General features: G+C 43.5%; 1 protein-coding gene across 1 annotated transcript in view; it reads left to right on the forward strand.

The window, feature by feature from the left end:
- Positions 1 to 1,430: 1,430 nt before the first annotated feature.
- Positions 1,431 to 26,967, forward strand: part of SERPINB1 (serpin family B member 1) — an 82,179-nt gene continuing 56,642 nt past the window's right edge. Inside the window, exon 1 of the mRNA XM_086965071.1 lies at positions 1,431 to 1,540. Coding sequence (XP_086821197.1) covers positions 1,454 to 1,540 — 87 coding nt within the window. The 5' untranslated portion in view covers positions 1,431 to 1,453. The remainder of the gene's footprint in view (positions 1,541 to 26,967) is intronic.

Consider the following 26,967-nt stretch of genomic DNA (forward strand, 5'->3'; position numbering starts at 1 on the left):
AAACAGGACTGGCTGCAAGCCACTGTCACAATCTGAAGAAAATGGACAGCTACACCTGCCTCTCTCCAGAAAATGACTGATTAGACCGCTTGTGCAGACTGCTTTAGCTGTCTGTTACCAAAAGACTTGTGTTCAAGGCCAAAACTTAGAGTGGGCTTCTGGTCAGCCCAGTGCTTATTATTGGTGGGCTTGTTTATAAAGCTTATTTCCTTGCTTCTTCTTATTCAATTGCTTTCATTCCTTCTATTGTGCATGTCCTTCCCCTGGAGCATAGGTTTTTACAGTGTTTCTGACTGGATGAGTTATATCCTTCCATTGCTTACAACTAGGGAGCTACTTTTTTCTTTCTCTTTTAACACTCAGTTGGAGTGCATGTGTTTCATCTCTCGTCCATGTGTGCTTGTTTTACATGTTTGTTCGTCACTTTCTGCTGCGTCTTTTAATTCTTTTGCACTCCATTGAGAGCTACTCACCGAAAAAGCACTTCAAAACCCAATTAGGGATAGCACGCATTATATAAATGTAAACCTTTTTCCCTCTTCTATCCCTCCACTATCCTTCTCAATCCAAATAACTGACTAACAAATCCATCACTCAAATCACTTTCATATTTCACTATACTAATTCATCACAAATTTTTTATGGGATCCGGAGTAGCATGCTACTCGCCAAAAAAGCGCTTTGGCGCCTGTCAGGGGTAGTAAGCATTATATAAATGCAATTATCCCACAGCCCTCTTAGCTTTTACGCATCACATCTCCTTTGGATGATTGATCGGATCAGGTGTTTTTCTTCAATGAGGGAGATGGGGCATGTAAGATCTGAGAAGAGATATTTTCTTCATTTTTTGAGGGGGAATATGCAACGCAGGTGTTTAAGTTTCACTTGCGCATACAACAGATGCAGCGCAAGATTGTCTCAACCTAATATAAACTTATTTTGACTTGTACTTCTGTTGGTTGTCTATTTACTTATGTAATATTGCTCGACCGCCTCTGATGTGTCTGTAAAACATTCTTTTTGTCCCGAATATCTGTCTTTTATTTTGACCCTTTGTCCTGAATTTTTACCCTCGCTGTCCTGAATGTGCACCCATGCCAGTTGTCACCCTAAGAGGTATAGGGAAAGAGACCGCTGAAGAAGATAGGGTCTACCTGGTGGTCCAGTCTGGGGACAGATGCACTAAAACATCCAGGTCAGCTTAATGCCTCAAAATATGAGCCAACCTAACTTTCAGAGGGGAGATGCACTTCTTTCAATCACAAGAAAAGATTCCATCTTTCCGTCTTTGTTTGGGTCATTTCTTTGGTGTTGAAATATCTCCCAAAAAGTCTGCTGATAATGAATGAACATCTCTGCAATGAAAGATCCCGCCTCCTATCGCGTTCTATACGGCCCATATCAGACCTTTTCTTGCTATTGGTAAAGAGAAGCAGTGTCTCCGCCTCCTTCGATGCCTGCGGCTGAGTTTCTCTCTCAGTCTCGCAGAGCCTGCAGGAAGCCAGAAACCTCCCTCATACAGAAACATAACAGCCCTCAGGTAGGACAACGGAGCGGTGAATCGCCTGTTTAATATATTTTGCCTATTAGTAGTGTTTTTTAACTCTCTGCGATGACGAATATATTCCAATATTTATTAGAGTCTAGAAGCGCGACTTCCACTGCTGGAACTTCTGTGACGGGCGTTTCTTCCCCTCCCCGGCGCTCCCAGAGGCTGTTGTTTATACTGCTGCTCTCGCTATAATATACACTGCCTCGAGTTTAACCAGCCGAGTGCTGGGATTTGAAGACGTCTAATATTGCACACGTAACTGCTTCTGCGTTCACTGTCTCGTGTTAAAATCATACTAACCTGTGCTGGAAGTGGACCAGACTTTAGTCCTTTCTCCACTGCGCCTGGATCTGCCTTCATTATAGTTAGGGCTCCCAGTGTTATGGTATTTATATTCTTGACATTTCCGGCTGTATTTATCCTTATTTGTTTTTTACAAATTTTATCTGTATTTTGTCCGTTTTTATATCAGGTTTTGTAAGACAAATGAAGCAAAAATAGTACATTTCCACATGTATTTAAGCAATGAATGTAAACTCTGCTCTGAATGTATGACCGATTTTAATAATATGAAGTCTGACAGATGATAATTCAATGCACATATAAGAAATATGAACATTTTAGTGTCAACCTTTTGCATATATACTGACGTTGTAGCCTCATAACAATATTTTTTTTTATTTTGTAACCCCTTACCTGTAAATCTACACAGCTATTGGCCTGACAGTCATGACAGACAGTATTTAGAATTACTCAAAAAAAGAAACTAAGGGCCATATGTATGAACACATTTTCCCATTGACACTGAATGGTTGAAACCCTTTGATACATCTGGCCCATTTTTCCATTTTTATCCACATTTACATATAAATACTTATAGGAAAATAAATGGTTTTCTGTCTGTATTTATCTGTAAAAATCAGTGAAAATGAAAAACAGGGAGCCTTAATTATAGTGTCCGACCATCCAAATCGATGCTTTAACTGTGTACGTCCTCTGCCCAATTGCTGTAACTGTCTCTTGTGGTAACTCCTGTGCACATCCACTGATGTAAACATCCGAGTTTATTACTGTAACCCCTGTATCATATGTGTTGCAAAGCACTCTAATGCCTTCGGGCCATGTCCGCGCTATATAAAATTGCAACAAAATTAAAAAAAAATACTCCTGAAACCCATGCATTGGGAATAACTGGGCGGAGTCCTAAGAGGTAGAGTTATATTGAGCGGAATTTCACAGCCAAATTATTAATTTACTTTAAAATAAATTGTGAGCTCCAAATACATTGGCAACAATGTGATACAGGGCTCGACAAATGTACTCGACCGCTCGCAAATGCGAGTATATTTCTTCATGGGCGAGCCAGTTTTCAGGCCTACTTGACCGGCCTGGCGAGTGATATCTGCTGCTTCAGTGCAAGGTGCCAATTTGTGGGTCGAGTTCAATTGAGGTTAGATCGAGTAGAAAAGTGTTCTTACTCGACCTGCAGGTCAAGTAAGATTTTTTAGATTTGTCGAGCCCTGTGATAGTATATCTGTTTTGGATTATTTAATTGGTAAAAAAAGGCTTAAGATAGCTTTGGGTTGAGGCATCTGTTGAACAGATCTTGGTGTTCCCAGGAAGATCTTACAGCAGTAAAAATAACTCTGCTGGTTAATTCACTTACTTGAGAGATCTGTGTGTTTAGTCATAGGGTTGACTCCTCATGAAATAGTGTAGAGGATTAATGTGCAGGGGCAGACTGCAGCCCACTACATCCCCTGCTGGGCAGGAGTGGGGCCTCACTTCAGGACATCCATCCAGTCAGCCTAGGCCTATACATATCTGCCAGATGTACTTGAAGGGACACCACACCACTTCCCACAGAGCAGGATTTTAAGTGGGCTGGGTCCTGTTGGGTCTCAGACCTAGCAGTAATTATAAACTGACTTTGAAACGGTTCCCTGTCGGGCTCTGTAGTCTTGTCCCTAAGTTACAGGCAAAAAGACTGATCTATTTCTCAATATGACTGCAGAATCCCTTTAGGTATTCCATGTCAGCAATTCTATCTCTGCTTCCATTTCACGTTTTACTTCAACTTGTTTTCCCTTGGAGTGTTTGCTTTTTTCAAGATGATGCATATCGGTGGTTGTTTATTTTCCTGCAACCCATGACTCCTGTTTAGTGCAAAATGTGAACTGAGTCACCTGAGGAATCTGGGGGAGTTAGGTTGTTGGGTGGCTGTTTATGACGGCCACAATTGAGAAGTCTGAATTTGAGGCAGAAGGCAGTCCGGGCTGGACTGGGAACCCAAATCAGCCATGGCATTATTTTAGGACCAGCCCCTGAGGAAGCACTGCCTCACCCCGGGAGCTTGGAAATGCTTGTTTGCTGCTCTTGTTACTGGGGGCCGATATTGCAGTACACCTGCAAAACTGACCCCCAGTAACAAAACCAATCCCCACCGCTGAAACAGGCCTCCCGGGCAAACGCCCAATTCCCGGGACAGCCAATCCGGCCCTGAAGGCAGTGCTAGATCTGGTCTGTGCAGGTTACACGCACATCCAGTCCTTGTCTTCACACAGAGCGATAGTCGCTTAGGTGCCATTGGTAATTGTGGGAAAGTGTAAGTTATGCAGATGGAGGATTTCAAAAAGATGGCACAGGTTTCTTAACACATGAGAGACTGCAGAAGAAGTTCTGCGAGACCCTGTGCACACAGAAGCATATTTGTAGAAAAGCCGAGCGGCGATGGATAGGCAACTATACTATTGCAGACAGAGAAACATATGCCCAATCACTGAACACTTATAAAAAAATAATAATGGCTAAAAAAAGTAAATACTACTCAGAAAAAATACAACAAGCAGGCAATTCCAGTAAAGAACTATTCTCAACTTTAAAGGAACTTATCAAACTCCCAGAACTAATAGTAACAGACACCAGTCAGGCTTTCTGCAATCAACTTGCAGGATATTTCAAGGACAAGGTGCTCACCATCTATAAGTCTCTCTCAGACGAAGATGATGACACAACAACCATCTCCGCTTCAAAAACTCTACCCTCCAAATTCATCCTAGACTCCTTTGATCCACCAAGCATTGAATTAACCACTCAAACTATCAAATCTATTAAATCTGGAGCACCATCAGACCCATGTCCAACCATGATTTTTCACATGGCACCAGAGACTTTTAGCGAACTACTTAGCCCACTTTACAAAGCAGTAATAACCTCTGGCATCATTCCTGATGCATGGAAAACAGTGTCAATCTTGCTCTATTAAAAAAGGCCAACACAGATCCCAATGAACCCAGTAACTACAGGCCGATAGCCAGAATCCCTTTTCCAGCTAAAGAACTGGAAAAAGTGCTCAACTCTCAATTAACAGCCTTCATCTCCTCTGCAGACATACTGGACTCCTCCCAGTATGGCTTCCGACAAGGGCACGGCACAGAAACCGCCCTGGTCACGGCAACTGAAGAAATCCGGGCAATTCTAGACACAGGAGCCAGAGCCGCCCTAATCCTATTGGACTTGTCGGCGGTTTTCGACACCGTGAACCATGTTATACTAATCAAACGGATCGAAGAAGCAGGAGTCAAGAACTCTGCCTTCACATTGTTCAAATCTTATCTGAACAACAGAAACCAATATGTCCAGATCGACAATTCCCGCTCAGAGGAATTTACGCTCCCCTGTGGAGTGCCGCAGGGCTCTGCACTGAGCCCTACGTTGTTCAATCTTTACGTAACTCCTCTAGCCTACATCATCAGGAAACACGGGTTTAAAATAATATCTTATGCCGGTGATACCCAAATTGTGGTATCAATCTCAAGCAGCCCTAAAGATACAGCAGATAACTTTAGACAATGTATGCACCACATAAACCTATGGATGGGATCGAATTGTCTGAAGGTAAACAGCTGTAAAACAGAGGATCTGCTATTTGGATCAGACACTTCCTTCTGGGCTCAGAACTGGTGGCCACATAATATGGGTGCGCTCCCCACCCCAATTCAAAAAGTGAGGAACCTGGGCGTCACCTTTGATGACAAACTGTCCTTTCAACATCAGGTCAATAAAGTCATATCAATGACATTCCTGACGTTAAAATCCATATGAAAAATACGCACCTTAATTCCTCCAAAGGTAGTAAAAACGCTAGTACAGTTTTAGCACTGGCTAAACTGGAATACGGAAATGCTCTATACTTAGGCATCCAAAAACAACATCTGGCCAAGCTCCAGCAGGCCCAAAATGCAGCTGCCAGAGTAATACTAAACATCTCTAAATTTCAGCCCATTTTCAGAAGGCCTAAAAAAACTCCATTGGCTCCCCATGAAAAAGAGAATAGACTTTAAGGCTCTCTGCCTGGCATTAAAGGCACTACATGATATGGGCCGAGTCTTTCTGAAACAACATCTTATCTGGTACCACCCCCCCCCCCTAGACATCTCAGCACAGAGCAAACTTCTTCAAACGCCAAAATACAGGAAAGCCAACTGGGGCGGAAGAAGCTTTGTCTTCGGGACAGTAAAACTATGGAATTCCCTTCCAATAAATATCATGAGCTGTCCAACATTACTTGGATTCAGAAAGCTGTTAAAGACATGGCTTTTCTCAAACTAACCTACTCAATCCAACTGACCCTTTTTAGGAAATCATGCCCTCTTCTGCTGCTATGAGCGCCTAGACGCCCTTGGGTATTTGTGCGCTATATAAATCTCTCTCACATTACATCACATCACAAGTTGGTGTGAAGGGGAGAGGGAGAGTGTCTAAGACACTCCAATGGCCATTTCTTCTTCTACAAACATTAGTCAGGTTTAATTCACAGTCTCGTGGTGATCATAATTGAAAAAATCTAACTAATCACAACAAAATCACAGTTTAAAAAAATATTATCGTATACAGCAAACAAACACTGGCAAAGGCAATAAGTTTTGCTTGTTTTAGGTATATGTGTTTGTTGTTGTGTGACATGTCTGGAAACAATAACAAAACTCAGAGAGGTAGCTAAATACTGGTCAGGTGGCATGCTTTGTAAAGCAAAGGATTTAGGACAATAGGTACTTATAAGTGCCATTTAAAGAACATTCCTGCACAAAAACAATCCTCAGAGGCATTTTCTCTTTCTATGTGTGCTACAGAATGCAGCATATGGAGATAGAGGAAAAAACGAGGAGCAATAAAGATATTTGTCCTCGTTGCGCCTCACCTGGGGAGACATAGCATTTTGATGCATTTCCAGGTATACCAATCATGGAAAATCTGGAAATGCGCCAAAATCCCTTGGTAGATGAGTGGGAACACCGATGTTCCATCCACCCACGGAACGCCTCCCTGGGGAAGAACAGCCCAAAGCAGAGATTTGCGCTGCCTTGCATTACTCCAGATTTATCAAGCCATGCAGGGCCATGCAAGGCTGGCTTGATAAATCCCACTTAGGTATGGCATGGCACAAGGACGACACAAAATCTTGTTAAATCTGGACTCTAGTGCCTTCAAAACAGCTGAGGTGAGAGAGCTCAGAATTTTATTCCGAAAGAAGTGAAATTGATCAGGGACGGGGTCTTTGAGCATTATCTGAGATTTATGGGGGAGGGGCAGATAGAAAGCACATCTGGACATCTTGGAGGACCTTGCCAGGTGTTGCAGTACAATGGGGTTACCACTGTCCTGGGTCAGAGTGCCACAAGTATTGGGAGGCTATATGGTACTCGACCTTGCTCAAGGGCCAGTACATTTTAGAATGATCCACCCAGCCCAACTCCAGTCACCCCAGCTGAACGGACTACAGATGAGGGTGCTATAGACTATCTATCAATACCTCCATTTCCAGCTGGAAAAAGCAGCAGCAGCACAGTGGTAAGTAATGTACACACTTTTTGAATCCCAAACCTGTAGATTGCATGATTTCTAATCCCATGTGGTGTTAATTGGTTTGCAATGCCTGTATTATAATGCCAGGATGTAAGGTGTGAAATGTCAAAATGGTCAAGTTTTGGTACCACATAACACGCAATGCATTCTTACGATTCCCATTTTTACATTAAAGTGCTTCTCCATGCATGCTGGCACACAGACGATTGGTTTCATTGGGACACTCACCATGTCATTATACAAAACAGTCCTTATGACAGTCCTTAGCCAGTATATTGTGCAAAAATGATAAAAGAAGTATGCACATGCACTGAGAAGTTAGGTTAGATGATGATGGTAGGTGTTAGACTTGGCATCTTTTGGCGTGGTTACCCCTGACTATTTGCCTATACCCCCTATATTTTTGACACTATGCCAGATTACATTTTGCTTGTTTAGACACTTGGGGCACTTTCTCACTGCTGACCAGTGCCAAAGTGCGAGTGCTCCCTTGAGAAATTGTATGTAATTGATTATCCATGATTGGCAGATTTGTGTTACCCGCAGTACCCTAGTAAAGTACACTACGCGTGCCAGGGCTGGTAACTTAAATGCTACTATTGGGCTTGCAGCACTGGTTGTGCCACCCACACAAGTAGCGCGGAAACGATGTCCCGGGCCGGCCACCGCTGTGTTTGTGCGCAGTCTCTCAACTGCGCCGACGACCTGGCCAGTGTCCACCGACGACCTGGCCAGGCCTAACCTTCCCCTCTGGTGCACTTTAGTCACCCCTATAGTAGGCCAGAGGTACCCTCTGGGCAGGGTGCAGTACATAAGGAAGGCAAGACATGTCCTAGTGTGGGTGACATGTCCTGGTAGTGAAGGACCGCCAAGTGATCTTTTACAATGGAGGGGCTATCTTGCCCGATAGGTTAGAATGGGGAAGGCTGCGTATAATGGTTACCCACCTATCTTCCCATAGGAGCAAGATATAGAGTCGGAGTCTGGTACCCCTGAACTCTGAATTCAATAACGCATCTTTTAGGCTAGATGATTTTTGAATTCTGTGTTTGAGGACAGTACTTTTAGAAAGTAGCTGTCCTTGGCTTGTTGTGTGTATTGACCGTCTGGGTTTGTGAGTGACAGGGTCTGGTGTGAAGTGCGTGGCCCCTGGGAGGATTGAATAGGCTGATTGAAACCTAGAGTGGTGGGAGGTGTAGCACCCGGACCTGAATAGGGCTGTGCCTGCCTCCCCTCGAGCTGGCTCTACCTCCTGCGGTGCGTTTGAGGACACGGGCACACCTGCACAAAGAGACGACGATGGGCTCTGGCCGAGGGCACCCCAAACTGGTTCGAACTGGGTCCTAGACCCCTCACACAAAGAGATAAAAGCCTTGATGGGGTATAAGTACACCAACAGAAACCCCAGAGAATGGGACAAGTCTGAATTCCCTACCTTCGTGATCGAGAGGAATCCCTGCCGTCGAGGAACCGCTGAAGAGACTCAGGAGAAGACTGCCCTTGCTGTGTCTCTGGGGTTGGCCTGCAGTTTGTTGTTGCCATTGAGGAGCGGACGAAGGGACTCAGCTGTCAGTTGTGACCCCCTACTTGAAGACGACTTTGCTGAAGTGCAGTGTCTGGCTGAAGGGAAAAGCGTCCCCAAGGACAAGAGTAGAGCTGGTCTCCTGTTACGAAATCCCAGGCACAAAAGAACTTCACCGCCAGCACCCCCGAACTTCCTTGCTGGGGGGAGTTCCCTTTGTGAGGAGGGCCTGAAGCTGAGAATAAGGCCTTTGCATCATTGAGGAGCTGTGCAAGCACGAGAGGAGCAGAATCCGCTTTCTGTTCTCAAGAGAACTGCTGACGTCATCAGTGGCCGGAGACGACATCGCTCTCCTCTGACGCCGTGCATCATCATCACCATCTTTGTCCAAGGTACTGTTGCCGAGGGTCCGTGTGACTCTACCCCAGCCGCTGCGGGTCCCACAGGCTGTGTTGAACTTTGGACCCGTGTGTGTTGTTGACGCAGGGGTAGCCCCAGTGGAGCTACCGGTGGCTACTACGTAATCTTGATCTGTAATGAACTTTCGAAGACAAACCTTTTCAATTAAGTAACCATATTTATGTGAAACCTTTTTGCCGTTTTGGTCTTGTTAAAGTTTAGTAAAGATACTTTATTTTTTCTAAACTAGTGTGGAGTCCGTTTGTGATGTCCTCAATATATTTCTGTGAGGGTTAGTACAAATACTTTACGCATTACCTTTGAAGATAAGCCTGTCTGCTCGAGCCAAGCTACCAAGGGAGTGAGCAGAGGTTATCGACAAACGTATATCTTTCTTACTCTGACGTAGAAGCAAGGGTCCTATTTGGTCTAAGGTACCTACCTCAGCCAACTGGAGACCCCCAGATCTAACAGTAGGCACTTATTACATCATGTATTTCACTCAGATTATGTGAAAATACCACATAGGCCATGGAATCGCCCTGTAAACCATATAAGCATCTATTTAGCAACTGCTACATGTGAAGTTAACAGGTAGGCATACTGCTCTCACCTGTTATGCCTTGTGACTCTGAGTAAGCATCGGGCCATTGTAAGGATATGTCGGTCAATGTTACACGATCTGAGTGGGAAACATCCTTTAATACGAAGCTGTAATGGGGAATATATCCTCACTGGAATGAGTGTAAAAATGTATCCATTATTTTAACCAATAATGAGTTAAGCCAATATAAGAAAAGATACTCTTCCATGGTAAACAGATGAGCATTAATGGCAAAGGGGTAACATGCTGTACAATCCCACTGGTTGGTAAGAGGAGGCATCAAGGCTAGAAAAATGTATCATTTGTTGTTGTTTTCTTGGTGTACATGCAGTGGCCGAAGTGGGGAAAAAAGTAGGGGAACTGTGGGAGGAGGATCATACGGAGAGAATAACCCAAGGATTGGGTCAGTGGGTGGGGTCAAAGGTGTTGGCCAGAAAGAGCAAAACATTCCAATTTTTTGTATTTGTTTGGCATTAGTCGGACTACAGGGCCCGAAGGGACCCATTTCAATGTCCATTGCTTATACACTTACAAAGTAGAAGCAGTATAGTTTAAAAACACCACATCCATGAAAGAGAGTTGCACATTTTATAAACCAAAGTTAGGAAAACAAAACAGCTGTTAAGGACCACATTAAATGTCACTCCACGCATCAACCAGGTATTGCAGTACCTCCAGGATCAGTGCACTTCCCCACTTAGGGAAAACAATGATGTTCATAAGAAAGACGAGAAAACGAAAGTAGCGCTTTGCTGACAAACTCTGTAAAGTGGTGCTAAGGTGTTTGGGAGTGATTAAATTGAATCTGTCCACTTTGCGACAACTCTGTCTTGCTTTATTTCGTTATTTATTTATTTTTCGTATTTTAAACCTCATTTTCTCTCCATCCCGAGGCTGCCATTTGGTATAGAAAAATTTCAGAAAAAGACAAGATTTCCAGCAAAAGTGTTTCTTCTTATTGGATCCATTTCCCAAGGAAACGAATGAAGTAAAGGATACAAAAGAAAGGGGAAACAACCATTTCTTGAAGTCACGGGTTTCAGTAAGTGAGGAGGAATGAGGCAGAGACAGAAAGAGAGGAAATAAGAGAATGAAAGAGGGGGTGTGACACAGCTGCCAGCGACAGAGCAGGAGAAGTGGGCTCTGCCCTTGTCTTCTCTGGTCAAAAGAAGGAAAAGACCGAGTACTTTTCCTTCTCTGCCCACCCTGCTCATCCCCGAAGGGCCCAAACGGCCGAACCTTATATAACACCTTAGATGCGCGCAAACATCCCTCCCCAGTGCTGCGCTGTCCATTGGAACTAGTGCTGAATGGACGTCCAATGGTCGTGCGCAACACTGGGGAGGTAGTGCTGCCGTCGGCCAACGCCCCGACGCAGCACTTAAGAGGCTAAAGGCCTTCGCTATTTCTGCCGTCCTGGGACACATTTTTAAAATGAAAAAAGTAGGGGAATGGATTCTGCTAAATTTAAAAAGTTGGGGCACTCCGTAACCTGCCAATCCCACCCACTTCGACCACTGTGTACATGTAATGCACTGGGTTACTGTTTCCCTGATTTTGTCACCCTCTAACAATTATTTATGTTCAGGGACCAGCTCCATTGCTCTTACTTGCACACCACAAGATGTCACAATGCTCTCATTGCATCTATTTCCTGGACCCTGAGTACTCTTTTGTCTAAGGGAACATTCTGTCTCCCCTTCTGTGTCATGCCTGTTTGGGCAGATATTCAACAGTTCTCTCTACTTGTACATTTGTTCTCTTCCTTTGGGAGCACCTGTGTTCTGAGTGGGCTCAGAATCCCTTCCCCAGAACGGCATTTAGAGCTTTTATGTTTTTCAAGCCCCAGCATAAGTAGCTCATCCAATCTAGGTTTTCCTGAGTATGCTACTATTACATCGCAAGCCTTACATCAGGATTCACTACATCTTGGGTAGCATCAGAGGTAAGTTTTACAACCTTTACATCAGTAGTACTTCGGAGCCAATCAACAAATCTGCATGAAACTTTCCAAAAACAAAGTTCCACTATCTCAACTTCATCCTGGAACGTTTTGCACCGATCCGTCAACTAGGAGCATGAAAAAGGTTTATTTCCCAAGTTAACTCTCTTATGCCTAGATGCATTAACCTTTTTAGGAAGTGCAAACGGTGCGATTCGCAAAAATCGGCCTTTTGCACTTCCTAAATTGGTTTCTGGGATGCATCAAGCATTTTTGGAAATTCGCAATTTTTTGCGAGTTCCAAAAATGCGATTGCTTTTAAGGAATCGCAAATTTGCGATTCCTTAAATGCAATGCATCATCCTCAAAACATTTGCGATTTTACAAATTGCAAATGCAAATTACCACGAAGTTGAACTTCGTGGTAATTTGCAAAAATGTTTAAAAACGCATAAAAATGCATTTTTTAAACGTCTACGTTACAGACACACATGTCCTTAGGACATGTGTGTATGTAACTCACATGTAAAAGTGCATTTCATGGGTGCAGGGGGGGGTCCTTTGGACCCCCCTCTCCACCCTTGAAAGGCTTTGTTGCATTCCGATTTCAAATTGCGAATTCGCAATTCCCATTCATTCCTATGGGCATTTCAGCCCATAGGAATGAATGGGAATTGCGAATTCGCTATTTGAAACTCGCAATTTTATTGGGATTCGGTAAAAATTGCGATTTTTACCGAATCTCAATAAAATAGCGAAATTAATGATGCATTGCCATTTGCGATTCCTTATTTGCGATTCCTTATTTTTCGCAAATAAGGAATCGCAAATGACAACGTTGATGCATCTACCCATTAATTCCCTTAGGAAACTGTGCTGTATGATTAGCAGAAAATTGAAACGTTACTCAAAAAATTAACTTTTTGTAATTTGGTGTAACTCCATTCAGCATCTTTTATTTAAAGAGGTGCTCGGATTGGGCTTCAAGGGATTAACAATGTAGGAATATTTTGATGCTTCATCCTGTGGGAGACCCTCGGTTCCAAAATTTAGAAAAAAATAGGGCTCTCTGATTCCCCATGGGAGCTTTTTCTCCCAATTTTTGCACTGTGGGACTAGGACGGATCCCCCGGGACTAAGTGGTCTGATTGACTTGCTGCATCAAAGAAGAAAATGTTGCAGCAATCATAACCGTACTCGGGGATTTAGTCCCAGTGTCCTGAAACTGTTAAATAATAGGGTCCAAGGTATCAGGCAGCACCTGATCTCTAGGAGCTTATGGAGTAGGGGCCTAGAGGGATGCTGTAAGAGTCCAAAATGTTTGTTTTTACATGCCACTGGCACTTTGGTACTCCTGCAGGACCCAGCGTGTCCCTTCCGTGAGGTACCATGGTACCTTTTGCTCAAGCTTCACCCACAGTACTGCACTGTTGCAAGTTGAATGAAATAGCTGTAATTTGTGCGCTGTCATGCACTGCATATGACCTCCCATATAGCATCATGCATGTCACCTTCAATCAAATCGTTGATGGCATCACTAATAACATCATGCAGTTATTGTGCAATTGTCTTATAGGGTTTGTGGACTTGAAGTAATTCAACACTTTGCACTTGTGCATCGCTTTCTATCACAAATCAAGCGGTAATGGACATAAACATTGTCCACATACTAGATCCATAGCAGATATGTCAAACCATCCACATTTAGTGGATGTTACCCTCTTTTTACTGTTTGGTATTCATCTACCTAACAAACAAAATGCCTACATAGCTTTTAATCGACTGCCCTCTTGTCAAATCTCAAACACCCTCAAAAAGCTTCGTACTCTATTCATATTAGTGGGAACCCTTTTAATAGTTTTACATGAGCTGCTATTTTAAATCACAATTGGCAGTTATGCCAGTAGTACTGATCAGATGCTTTCTGCCAGACCTTATGGACAACTCCCCGTAGTTTAAAATACACTACATAACTTCCTGAGATGAGCACAAAGGCATAATTCCTTAAAGCCATGCTTACAACCCAAGTGTGAGCTAAAACACCTCTACATGCGACACCCCTACATTCTGCAATATTCAACAATCTGCACTGCCTCAGAAAGTTCCTAGAACCTTTGTAGAGATGACAGTGATGGCCCTTGGATTTGTCATAACCCCTATGACTTAATGATGCAACATTGATGGCAGGGCCCCCACTCTGAAAATTGTTACAGCACCACGGGTTCTGATAGACTGCTTAGAGCATTATCTTAGACTGCAAAGTCCAAGTTGCAATCAACCAATTAGATGGCAGCTCAAAATTATGTTTTCGGTAAGTGCTATAGTTTGCTTTTCATTGGCTGATTACAAGCCAGAATATACAAGCCAGGCCTGCTCCCAATTTACAGGCAGCAGCCAATCCCTGGTGCACATGACCTTTAAACATACTCAGTAGGGGTTGACCATGTTTTTTGTACCAATACCAGTATAATCACTGTACCACAGGGGTTGCTGTAGTTCTGATGACACAAAATATATATTTTTTTATTGACTTAAAGGACTTTCCCTTTGCAAAACTTGGGAACTGAGTCCTTGAGTTCTGTAATGGCAGCTGCAACAATTTCTTCATTCGATTCTGAAGTACCAGCACCAGTACTGCAGTACTGTAATGACCCATGGGAGAACAAGCTCCTCACCTGATCCCAGTGGTCTATTTTTAAATTGTTTTATTTCCCCAGGAGTCCATGTGACTCCCCTGGAACCATTCGTCTAGGTGTACTTAACATTTTGTGAGGTTTAACCCCATCATGCTAAAGCCAAACCCCTCTATAAAACCACATTTCTCAAAGGTGGCAAAGCGGATTTACTCCACAGCATAAAAAGCACACTTTCTGAGTTAGGTTCTAACATTTTGCCAAACGTGATGTTATTTTGTTCAGCTGTATTTTTTATCGAAGAGCAAAGTTTCCCTTAGGAATTAACATGGGAAATCATAGTTTTAAGACCCTCCTCCATCATTCCTTTTTTTTGGACCCTGCTTGATGGATCAGTGCTAAACTTTCTTAAAGGAGCAAAGGTGGTTCAACTTTTTGGGAATTGTTTTCCAGATTCGTCAAACAGTACACAGTTATTAAAGAAACAAAAGTGCTCTTTCAATGGAAACTCTGACCTAACTCGAATTACACATTCTCCACTATATTTCCACTGAAAAAAACCTAAAACACATTCAAGTGATGTTATGCATAGGTGTTAAAATAAGACAAAAACTAGTGTAAGCACAAAAAACCCTGAAATTCACCAAGGGTAAGGGTGTGGTATGTAGCCAGTAGTGGATTTTGGAGCACACATTCCAAATCAACGATGTCATTTAACATGTCACAAAGATTCAATATGTGAGATCAGAAGCAGTGCATGATAGGGGCGCAAGTTGTAGTTAATTCACTGAATTATAACTGGTGAGTTTCTGTGGTTTTACGTTTTTTAGTTCTAAAGCATACCAGGTAGCACACCTGTCTAGTTGTTAAAGACTTCGTAAGACATTCTGAAAGCTTCCCTGGGAATGTATTCCGTTCATTGCTTACCATTAGCTTTGTGAGTTTGTAACTCACATTTACTTGTTTTCTAGTTGCTGGCTTTATTTTAGGTTAATCAGCATATCTTTGTCATTCTACTATGACCCCGAGTTTGATCTTTCAAGATATTACTGTAGAGTGAAATGGTGTTTTAACTACGTCAGCCATCATGCAGAGGGTAACTGGCAAAGTCTTGCTAGCCATTGTTAAGCCTTAACCCTCTGATCCACTGCAGAAGCCTACTAGCTTGGTCGACTTAGTATTCTGACAACATTCAGCAGCTTCTTCTCTGTCGTATTGCTATGCAAAATGTTATAAAGGGAATCATTTCTAAGACTAAATGCAGCATGTAGTCCCACAAAAGATGTAAGTTCTTGGTTTCCAAAAGTCTACATTTACAAAGTGGTTCACGTTTCACATTAATAGTTTCTTGTTATATGTTGATTGACCCACGTGGCGGACCACTTTGAGAAACACTTTTTTGTTTTAAATTTATGTAGCAAAAAAACATGAATAATTGGCAGACAGATTTATAGGATATCATATCTTTAATAACATCTCTCCACAACAAGACTATAACCCTTTAAAAAGGGAAAAACTGGTGGTGGAGCTTGAAGCTGGCACTCATTTGTAAAACATTGGCAGGAACCACCATCACAGCAGTCAGTCCATTTAACTGTTTGGTGCAGGGCTCAGTCAACATGATAGAGCCTTGCACCAAACAGTTTTCTTTATTTAGTACAAAAAAGAAAATCCATAAAGTTATTTTTTTCCTCCAAATATGAACAGATAGTGTCCCTCTCGCCATAGGAGTCATCTCCCATGGCGAGGAGGGCATTATTTCTTTTTTACTGTCCCTTAATGCCAGTTTGCCTTGTGGTGACGGACAGTAAAAAAACAGCTGTATGTCCGATCATCCTAATTGAGCGGATGGACATATAGCACTGAGCCTCACCCACTGGGCAGACGATCTAGGAGCTGACCGGGTGGCGCTTTGGCTACACGGAGGACGGCCGCCATATTGGGGGTAACGGAATAGGCAGCGGGCTAGTTGTTGGTGCGCCAGGGAAATAAAAGACGCCCTGTTGCTACTGACTCACCATTGCCGAATTGACTCCTGAGGTGGAAGCCAGGAGCTCGTGTATGTTTGTTTGCTAACTTTGCTGTTGTTAGAAATTGCCTGTAATTTTAAACCCACTCACCTAATAATTTTTAAACTCTCACTGAGCCTCACCCACTGGGCAGACGATCTGGGAGCTGACCGGGTGGCGCTTTAGCTACACGGAGGACGGCCGCCATATTGGGGGTAACGGAGTAGGCAGCTGGCTAGTTGTTGGTGGGCCAGGGAAATAAAATCGATGCCGAAAAATGAACGCGCAGAGGACACGCGCAGCGGGAGCGCCAAAGGCGCGCCAAAGGCAAGCCAGTCTGCGCCCGGCCACGCCCAGCCAGTGCTAGGGGCCAGAACCCCTGCAAGTACTTACCCTAGAAGGCAATTCAGCTCCCTGCAGCTTAGTGCACTGCGCCCAACGATTGGAGGAAATTGTAAGCACAGCATTAATCTAGAGAACCGCGATAAAAAATTTATGCACTGATCTTTCGCCGTAAGCCGCCAGCTGAAGGCCAGGGGCATGGGTCAGACACTTAACCTCGCCCTCATTAACTGCCGATCACTAGGTAAACATAGGGTGGAAATCTATGACCTCCTGACAGATGGGCAGGTGGATGTCCTTTTCCTCACCGAGACTTGGCTCAGCAATGCCTCGGCACCAGAAATTGTTGCAGCTCTCCCGCCTGGGTATGGAATTAGGAGGATGGATAGGCAATCGGGGAGAGGTGGAGGGATTGCAATAATCTGTAAACATGAATTTCTGTGCACCCTGGAGGCCGCGGACATTGTGGATAGCGAGACTGGTTTTTTTTCGATCTCTGCATCCCATAACCACATTCTTAAGGGATTTTTGACATATAGACCCCCAGGGCCAGGGGCGCAGTTTGCTGCTAATCTGATTGAAAGCCTAACTCAACCAGCTTTGCGGTATAAGAGACTTCTCCTCCTGGAAGATTTGAATCTCCACTTCGATGACCCCACCAAGGTGGAGGCGCAGGAAATTCAGCAGGAATTAGCAGCAATCCAACTGATGCTGAAATCTGAACTGCCCACCCATTGCCAAGGCCACCTTCTGGATCCAATTTTTGAGAATTGGGATATGTTGGCCATTACACCCCCAACTCCCGTGGTCTGGTCTGACCACTATCTGGTCTCATTTAGGGCAATTGTACCTGAACTCACAATACAGGGTGAGATGAGAACCAAGAATAGACGCAGGAAATGGGCGAAGTTCTCCACAAAGGCGTTCAATAAAGCTCTTGTTCAGGGCGGGCCCCCCGGAGGTTTGGGAATAGAGCTAACTTGTGAGGCACTAGACAGGCATATCCTAAAAGCACTGGACTGTACTGCGCCATGGGCACAGAATGCACCATTGAGGCAATCCAAATCTGCCCCGTGGTTCAATGATGAACTCATGGTAAGAAAGCGGAATGCAAACATCTGGAGAGGCTGTGGAGGAGAAGCTTCTCTGAGATGGAAAGGAATATTTCTAAAGCTTGCCTTAGGGAATACCATGCCCTAATTAGGAGGGTCCGAAAAACCTACTATTGCAGTAGAATTGAGGGAGCTGACAATTCCATGAAGGAACTGTTTTTAGTATATAAAGAGATATCGGACCTCTCTAGTACTGCGACCCCTATGACCGGGTCAGAGGAATCCTGCAACCAGGTGGCAGAGTTTTTCGCGAACAAGGTGGAAAGGATCTACGCCGCCTTGCCGGATACGGCCAGGATAGGCTATAGTAAAGGAGTAACCCCCACCAAACCAGATAGAGACTGTCTTACAGCATTCAACGTTCCACCTCGGGAGGTCTTATGCCGGATTGCAGGTAGTATTAAATCAGGCTCCCCTAAAGACCCGGCGTCACCCAAAGTACTAAAAGGCAGTATGGAAATCCTTGAGCCACATATTAGACACTTATTAGAGCTCTCTTTTGAATCGGGACAAGTGCCTAAAACGTGGAAGGAGGCAGTGGTCCTCCCTTTGTGAAAGAAACCTAACATTAGCATGGAGCAGCTTGAGAACGTGCGCCCCATTTCACTCCTACCGTATTTCGCAAAGATCGCGGAAAAGGCAGTTAATAATCAGCTTTCAGCTCATATTGAGGCTAATAACCTGCTTCATCCCACTCAGTTGGGTTTCCGTGCCCTCCATTCGACTGAGTCAGCACTACTATTATCAACTGAGACCCTACGGAAATATGCGTACGACGGCCAAACAGCGGCTCTGATCTTACTCGATCTTAGTGCTGCATTCGACACTGTGGCCCATCACACACTGCTATAGTGTCTGAAAAGGGGAGGAGTAGGGGGTAAAGCTTGGGACTGGCTGGAGTCCTTTTTGTCAGACCGCTGTTTCCAAGTGGCACAGGGACCCTTCCGGTCCAAAGAGATCAGCCTGAAACAGGGAGTACCACAGGGATCTAGTTTGAGTCCCGCCCTTTTCAATCTGTATGTTGCACATGTAGCAGATATTACAGACCGATTTGGGGCGGAAGTAGTGTCCTATGCAGACGACACGCAACTGGTTGTGACTCTGACACAGCCAAAGGAGCACTGTGCCATTAACTTCACCGCTTGTATGCAGGAACTTGAAGCCTGGATGGCAGATAACTGCCTCAAGCTGAATGGAAACAAGACAGAGGTGCTGATTGTGGGTAAGGTATTTATGAAACACAACAAGGGCACCCAATCGAGTCAGCACAGGACCTCGGGAACATAATAGTGTGAGCAACAGTGGTCCCATGCATAGAGGAATTTCAAAGCAAGATTCAATATAGACACAATGGAAGCTATATTATATATTGACTTGCCCAGCCGGGCAGCGGTCCAATATTTAATTTTCAACAATAATTTCCAGAAAGAATACCTTCAACAATTTCTTAGAGATAGGCACAAGCCTGTACCCAAACATTTACAGATTGCCATGGTTAGCAGAGTGGACAGAAGGTAAAGAAAGATTCTTAGGCAAAAGCTATTATATTCTGTAAGTATACCAATAACAGAACTTTCATTCACACCATTACTGAAATTACAGTAATTAATACACAACACAGTATATGGTGTAGTAATTGTCGACGGCGTTTCGATCCCATTACAAGGTTACCGGGATCATCATCAGGACTGAATAAAGTCTAATTATTCCTAGCTATGATAGCCGCGATAATCTGCTTGCACGTGGTGTTGCCGGCCAGTAGAGGGTAAATGAAACCGCAATTGCAGTGGAGGAGCTCGTTGTTCCGTGTAATTCAGGCAGTAGTTTCAACAATTGGGGCGGAGAACAATGTCCCCGTTTTCCTATAAGACGCGCCAGCAATTGGCTTGGTCGTGTCACTGGGAGCCTCCACAATCGACTGCAACAGCTTCGGTATCTGAAAACGGGGACATTGTTCTTATAATAATTAGGCTTTATTCAGTTTCTGGAAATTATTTTTGAAAATTAAATATTGGACCGCTGCCCGGCTGGGCAAGTCAATATATAATATAGCTTCCATTGTGTCTATATTGAATCTTGCTTTGAAATTCCTCTATGCATGGGACCACTGTTGCTCACACGATTGTGGGTAAGGCTCCTTCAGTGTGGACTTCGGCATGGTGGCCTCCCACGCTGGGCCCCCTACCCCTCCCAGTTACCCAGTGAAGAACCTGGGGGTCTGGCTCGATAATAAGATCTTGTTCGAGCACCAGACCAAACAAGTGGCAGGCATCTGTTTTGGAATATTGAGGGTCCTCAGGAAAACACTGGACCTTCTGCCACTCCCTGCCAGGAAAACCATGGTCCATGCCCTAATTACTTCCAGATTAGACTATGGGAATGTCCTGTATTTGAGAGCTAGTGCGACGTGTATACAGAGGCTGCAACGCATACAAAATGCGGCTGCCCGTCTGATCCTGATGTTACCTAAGAGAGCTTCCGCTAAGAAAGCGCTCAAAACACTGCACTGGCTGCCAATCAGGGAATGTGTGATATTTAAAGCCCTCTGCGTGGGCCATCGAATCCTACAGGGGAAGGGCCCCATATAACTTCATAACCTGCTCAACCCATACCACCCTACCCGACAGCTGAGATCAAGCAGGACGGGGCAGGTCCAGGTCCCTAAACAACAGAGTAAGAATGGGGGGGGGCACTCCTTCCGTGTCATGACAGCTACACAGTGGAACAGACTGCCGCAGAAGCTCCGCTTGGAGACGTCAGATGCGGCATTCCGTAAAGAGCTGAAAACCATCCTGTTCCCCAAAGATTAGATCCGGGACTGCGGGCTGCCCGGCACAAAAAGAACATCAGTAATTGAGTCAGTTTGGTTCTGCTCAGCGCGGGGACACACTAGCTAGTGTAACCAGGCGCTTTACAATCTTTATAAATAATAATAAATCACAGCTGATCCTTACTCCATCATGTCATCAGAAAAGTTTTGCTACAGCGGTGACAAAGTAGTCACCACCACAGCCAAACTTAAGGTCAGTCAGCATCTAAATCGGGCCCGCGGACCACTGTGTTGGAGGGGAGGGAACTCTGTCACAGTTGCAACAGAGTTCCTTCCCCGCCAACTTATAAATCAGGTCCAAACAATTAAAATCCTGCTTCACTAAAAAAAAACAGGAGAGTATTGTCTTCTGTACAAAATAAATCTGTGAGATGAGGCATTTAATGTGTGCTGATTTAGTGTACTTCTGATATAAAAGAGGTCCTCAAGCAGTGTAATTCAAATTATGCTCTCTAGAAAAGTCATAATGTTACACCCAATAGCGAATCGCATGAGGTGAAAGGGGAATTTTCCACTTGGTAGAGCAAAAGCATGCTCTATGTATAAAATTAAATACCTACAGGCTTTATAGACATTTGTGCTGTCAAAGCCAGACCCAAAAATGGGACAAACACTGGGGAAAGTTAAACACTTCAATAACCAATTCAAATAAGTCTTTATTTCGACAAAAGTCATAAAAGACAACATTCTAAAAACACATAAAAACACATAAAAAACACAACATTTCTTATTGGTTACATCCCTTAATCCACAGTGTCCGGGGTAATTCCAAATGATTGTAATTCAATTGATGATATGTACAGGTCGTTCCATTCACATTTATTAAACATAAATATTTCCACTTTAAAACACATTAGAAGAGTCTGCATTAAAAAAAATATATATACTAATATATGTATGCTCTTGCTATACAATTAATTCATAATTTAGAGTCGAAATTTAAAACCAAATTAAACCATAACAATAGTTTCAATTTTTCCCTTCGTATTGCCCACATCCATTTTAAGAATTTGGCTACTGCAATTACCATGCTATCAGAGCAGTCTGTTTTTAGTATCCTTAAAGCTTCAGTACCACTCATGATGCCTTTCTGTATGCATATTGGTCTGATCCATTTAAGCCGCGGAAGTTTATATTCCGGACATATAAAAATCTTCAATAACAATATGACTAGAATCCACATATATGTGTCCCCCATCTTTATGCTAGATATAGGATCACACTGGTCTCCTGTTATCCAACAGAGATTTCACCAATTCATCACAATAGCTTAATTTTGATCAACTCAGATCATAAAAGCATAAATACAAATGTTTAGCCACTTCAGTGCTCATGACGGCTCCGGCCGTCATGAGTCACAGTAGGCGTGTGCTCATGACGGCCGGGAGCCGGCAGTACGTTGCCGCTCCGCCCACGCGCTATTAATTCTTCGCCTGTGCGGGAGAATTAATCAGTGGGCGGAGTTCTGATGGCTCCCGGCCGTCATGAGCACAAGCCCACCGTGATTTATGATGGCCGGGAGCCGTTATGAGCACCGCGGCGCCACGCCCACCCCTAGCCCCGCCCGTACCGCGGCGAAATTCGCACCGCGGCAAAGGGATTAAAACAGTTATTGCACATTGTTTTCCAACAAGTACAAGCATTTTACAATATTAACATCCCCCCTCCAATTAAACCAAACAAATGACCTGAATAAGGGGAATAAGAAGGGGAGGCAATAACTTCTCTTGTTCCACAGTATCTTGCGTACATTGTTTCTTTGGAAAAATAACAATGCATAATTCATGTATAGCGTCAGTGAACGAAAATCAACAACAGCACTATAAAATTCATAAAAGATTCATACAGAAAGAGCAATTCATAATTCATATGAAGTGTCAGTGCAACTAAATCAACACAACCACTAAAAAAAACACTCATAGAGGATTCACTCAGTTATCAGTACAATATATTAAAACATTTTAAAAGGCAAAGTTCAAAATAAAATAAAATACAAACAAGCATGGAGGATATTAAGTTTAAGGTTATTATATAAGTGAAGTAACAGCTATACCTTAGCTCGCATTTGTGCTCATCCTCCCGGCACATATCACCAAAAGCACAAATACACTTAGATCTTCAAAACCATACTGCCTGAAGGTATCTTGCGACAGCAAAAACCCCTGTTCTTTTGAGATCAGACCTTAAAATCCCGAGGGAATCCAAATGCCTCCTCATACCCAATATACTGCATAAAGGCAGTAGCCATTTCCTCCGCTGTTGGCCATATGCAGGACAGAAGCAAGTGTTCTACAGTTTCTGGTGGGCCCCTACATGCTGGGCACTCGTGCTTTTACATTTTTTATTATCCAATTTTGCACAGAATGTCCTCATAGGGAGGGACCGATATCCAAATTGTAGGAACAGTTTTCGAGCCAATGACGGAGGAATCTCATCAATCATTCATTCATAACTGGGAGACATTTTAAAAATCATAAAATAAAGAGCTAAAGTGCCTATGCTATTGCACACAGTATCAACACAAATGTTCTCCCGATATGTTGCTTTAACAGACATTTTAGTAGTAGAGGTGATAGCTTCTGGTTCAAGCGAAACATTTTCCGTTCTCAACTCACTGAGCAGAATTTTTACATGCAAAAAAACGCTGTAATTTGTGGGCACTTGACAGAGCGAGTAGGTCTTTAAGGGGTTCTCTATATGCACCAGGTTGTCTGGTGACCATATCCTATACCAATAAAGCAAGGGCTTAAATGTGACTTTCCATGCTATTTTCTAAACCCCACTGCAAGAAATAATGGTTTCTAGGGTGTGCTTTTTGGGAAGGCAAACAATAGGCTGATGAATCATTTTTCTGTAGGAGTTAACGTGGCCCCACAACTCAGCTTTGTGCATAACAGCTTCCAAAGCCTTTACGTTATACATTTCTATTGCTGGATCAGCTTGCTTGGAGAGAGTTTTGTTATAGCTCAACAGTAACGATGTGTGTGTGTGTAGGTTTAATGAGCAATCTGATTTGTGAATCTGCATGGACCAATCCACCTCTTGTTCCTAGATATTCGTTGTTGGAGATCTGCTGTATTGTGGCTGTCTCAACAGACAGCTTGCATCTATCCCCGAAGCTTCTTTCCAGGTGGAAGACCATATATTTTGTTTTGGAGCTATTACAAAAAGAGTTCAAATCAATCATCCACTGAATGATTTGGAGAGTGTCATCTGCAAAAAGCAGGGCAGGCACTCTTCTGACCCCGACCAGGGGTACATCACAGCCACACCTGCCCAGGCGGTTCACCACATCATTTATGAAGAGGGAGAAGAGAGAAGGGGCCATGCCATAGCCCTGCCTTACCCCCTGACGAATACTTATCGGGGGGGGGGGTGAGATGCCCCCACTCCCTCCACCGGACTGTAGCCGGATTCCCTTCATGCAATCACACTAAAATCGCCAGTAGATTGGTCAGGATACCCATCTTGTCCAATGTTGATCACTTGACAGCCCTAGGAACAAGATTAAAGGCCGAGCACAAGTCAACAGAGGTGACAAAAAGTCAACCCCTGTTGACTGCTACAGTCGTCCAGTTCATACAGTTGAACCGGAAGGCCTAATTAACCATACCCATTCTGCTGTTAAATCCTACCTGGAATTTGGATAATATGTTTTTATCGTCAATCCAATTTTGGAGATGTTTTAGGACTTGCTTGCAAAAGACCTTTTGTGAAGCATCAATTAAGCTAATGGTTTGGTAGTTGCTTTGGATGTTAAGCTGACCTTCTTGAAGATTGGGAGTATCTCTGAAACGCGCGAGGACATAGGGACCTGCATTCCCTATAAGATGGCATTGGAGAGGTCATTCATATAGGGTCCCCAGACCACTAGGTTTAATTTAAATACTTAATTTGGCATCAGGTCATGGCCCAGTGCTTTCTATAATAAGGTACAAGTAATAGCTTCCTCGGTCTCCCTCAGGTCTATCTCCAGGGGATTTTGACCATCCAGTTTAGCAGCCAACTGTCATGCCTCAGTATCATTACATCAGTATACATTGCTAAAATTAGATCTTCAGTCCTGTGGTTGGACAACATTCTTCACAGGCTTCTTGCCCTCATTGGTTTTTGATGCCAGAACACCTCAGAAGCGCACAATGTCTTTTAGATTCATACCATTGGTCATCTCATCCTGAAGTGAATAATCTGATTCCCTCTTGGCAGTATCCAGTTCCCTTTTATATCTACACACATGTGGTCTGTTCTTGGCAGCTAATATAAATTGTGTTTTAGCCAGCCTACATTCTTTATTTTATCAGGGATTTACCTCCCGGCTCGTTTGGTTGCGCTTAAGATCTTGCAACAGGGCCCCCTTATAGTGTTGAAAAGATTCTCGTGGGTCTTGGCCAGGAACGAGCCCCTGTCTTCCACCGCAAGGGTATCCAATATTGCCACCTGTTCCCTGGCCATAGTATTAACTAACTCCAAGGCCATCCGGGAGCTCTGGACACATCCCCATGTAATAGCCTTCCCATTGTTGGGAAGTTCCTTACTCCCTACTTCCCGATAAGATGGTTAGGCATTAGTAGAGACCCCCATCAAAGTTAGACTGAGGGCATCCCTATCTAACCTCTCCAGGACCACCATATCCTGGACGTGTCTCCAGCACTTCAGGCTAACTAGACAATAGTCAATACGGCTAGTGCACCTGGCCAATTAAAAGTGTGTCTACCGTTGGCATCATATATAGTCTGGCTGTTAGTTGCTCTAAGGTTGAAGTTCAGCATCAGACCAAGTATCTGTGCAGCTCTCGGAGACCATTTGACAGCAGGTATATCTATAGTAGGGATTTTCCATTTTCCATCCTTCTCTGCCAGTAGATTTGAATCAAATGAAGTATGGGGTTTAAAGGTGGAGTACAGATTTCCTGCAACAATACGCTTCCTTCAGCACTTGTAATTTATTAAAAAGTCCTCTGGGGCACGTATTGCCTGAGTACCTTCTCTCGTCCCATCAACTCTATTAAACACATTTGTCAACACCAGGGAGTTGCCACAGCTGCAATCCACCCTCACAGACAGCACGTCTGAGAGTTAACAAATAAATGCCTGATCATACATTGCAGCTGTGTTCGGACAGGGATTTCAATCACTGGAGACTTTCCCATATCGATAAGAGTCTTTCACATATCGATAAGGCAGTCTTTCCTCTTTTGCAATCAGAAAGTAATCAGCCACCTGTGTTTGTATGAAGACTAGTGTCCTATCACCATTGACCACCTGGAGCTCAGAATAGAACCTAAATAACACTGTGATCTTCAAAATGAACAACTTGTTGGTAGCTTGGAATTTATACCTTCTCCACTGAGTGGTGTAGTTCACGTCTGGAAATATCCAAATGTTAGCACTCCAAAGGTCATATCTTTCAAATTGCCCACTGCACACTAAATAGCCTTTCTGTGGATCTGTGTAAAAAATGTATCTGAATTTACATAATTCCAATTTCTGTTATTGAATGTACTGCTGTGCCATTTAAACTGCCAGAGACTGTAATCATGATTAAAAATGCTTGTTAGTGACATGAATTGAATCTATGACTTTGCTTTTTTATCAATTGACTTCCCTTATTATTTATGTTCACAAAATAACCAGAATTGATGTTTTAGACTTCGGCTTGTCAACTTCAAGCATCATGTCATCTGCAAACAAATTAGCTATAGATTCTGAAGGTTTTTGGATCAGTAAAGCTCCGGGTGCACTGCCCGTATGTACGCACACAATACAGATTAAACTCTTATTCAGGTGCAAAACGGGGAGTGGAGAACCCTAAAACCACCCAATTAGAGTAGAGGAAACTACCCCTGATTAAATAGACTTGGTTGCCGATGCACTCAATATGGTATACAATGTTCAGTAACAATCAACAACAAAAAGGTAACAAATGACAGAAGTGTTTGAACAAAAAACTCTCATGAGGGGTAAGTCTTGGAGTCTTTAATGCAGTATACAGCCAGCCGACACGTGTTTCATCGCATTCGCGATTCCTCAGGGCTGAAATGAACAGAAAGTTGACAATGGAACATGTATCTCGTAAGAGTATACTTACAAAAAGAGACCTAGTTCTCTGGTCTCTACATACTCAGTTTGTGATTTTATTAGCAAAGTTACTATAAAAG

The sequence above is a fragment of the Lissotriton vulgaris genome, chromosome 4_1, assembly GCF_964263255.1.
Source record: "Lissotriton vulgaris chromosome 4_1, aLisVul1.2, whole genome shotgun sequence".
Lineage (NCBI taxonomy): Eukaryota > Metazoa > Chordata > Amphibia > Caudata > Salamandridae > Lissotriton > Lissotriton vulgaris.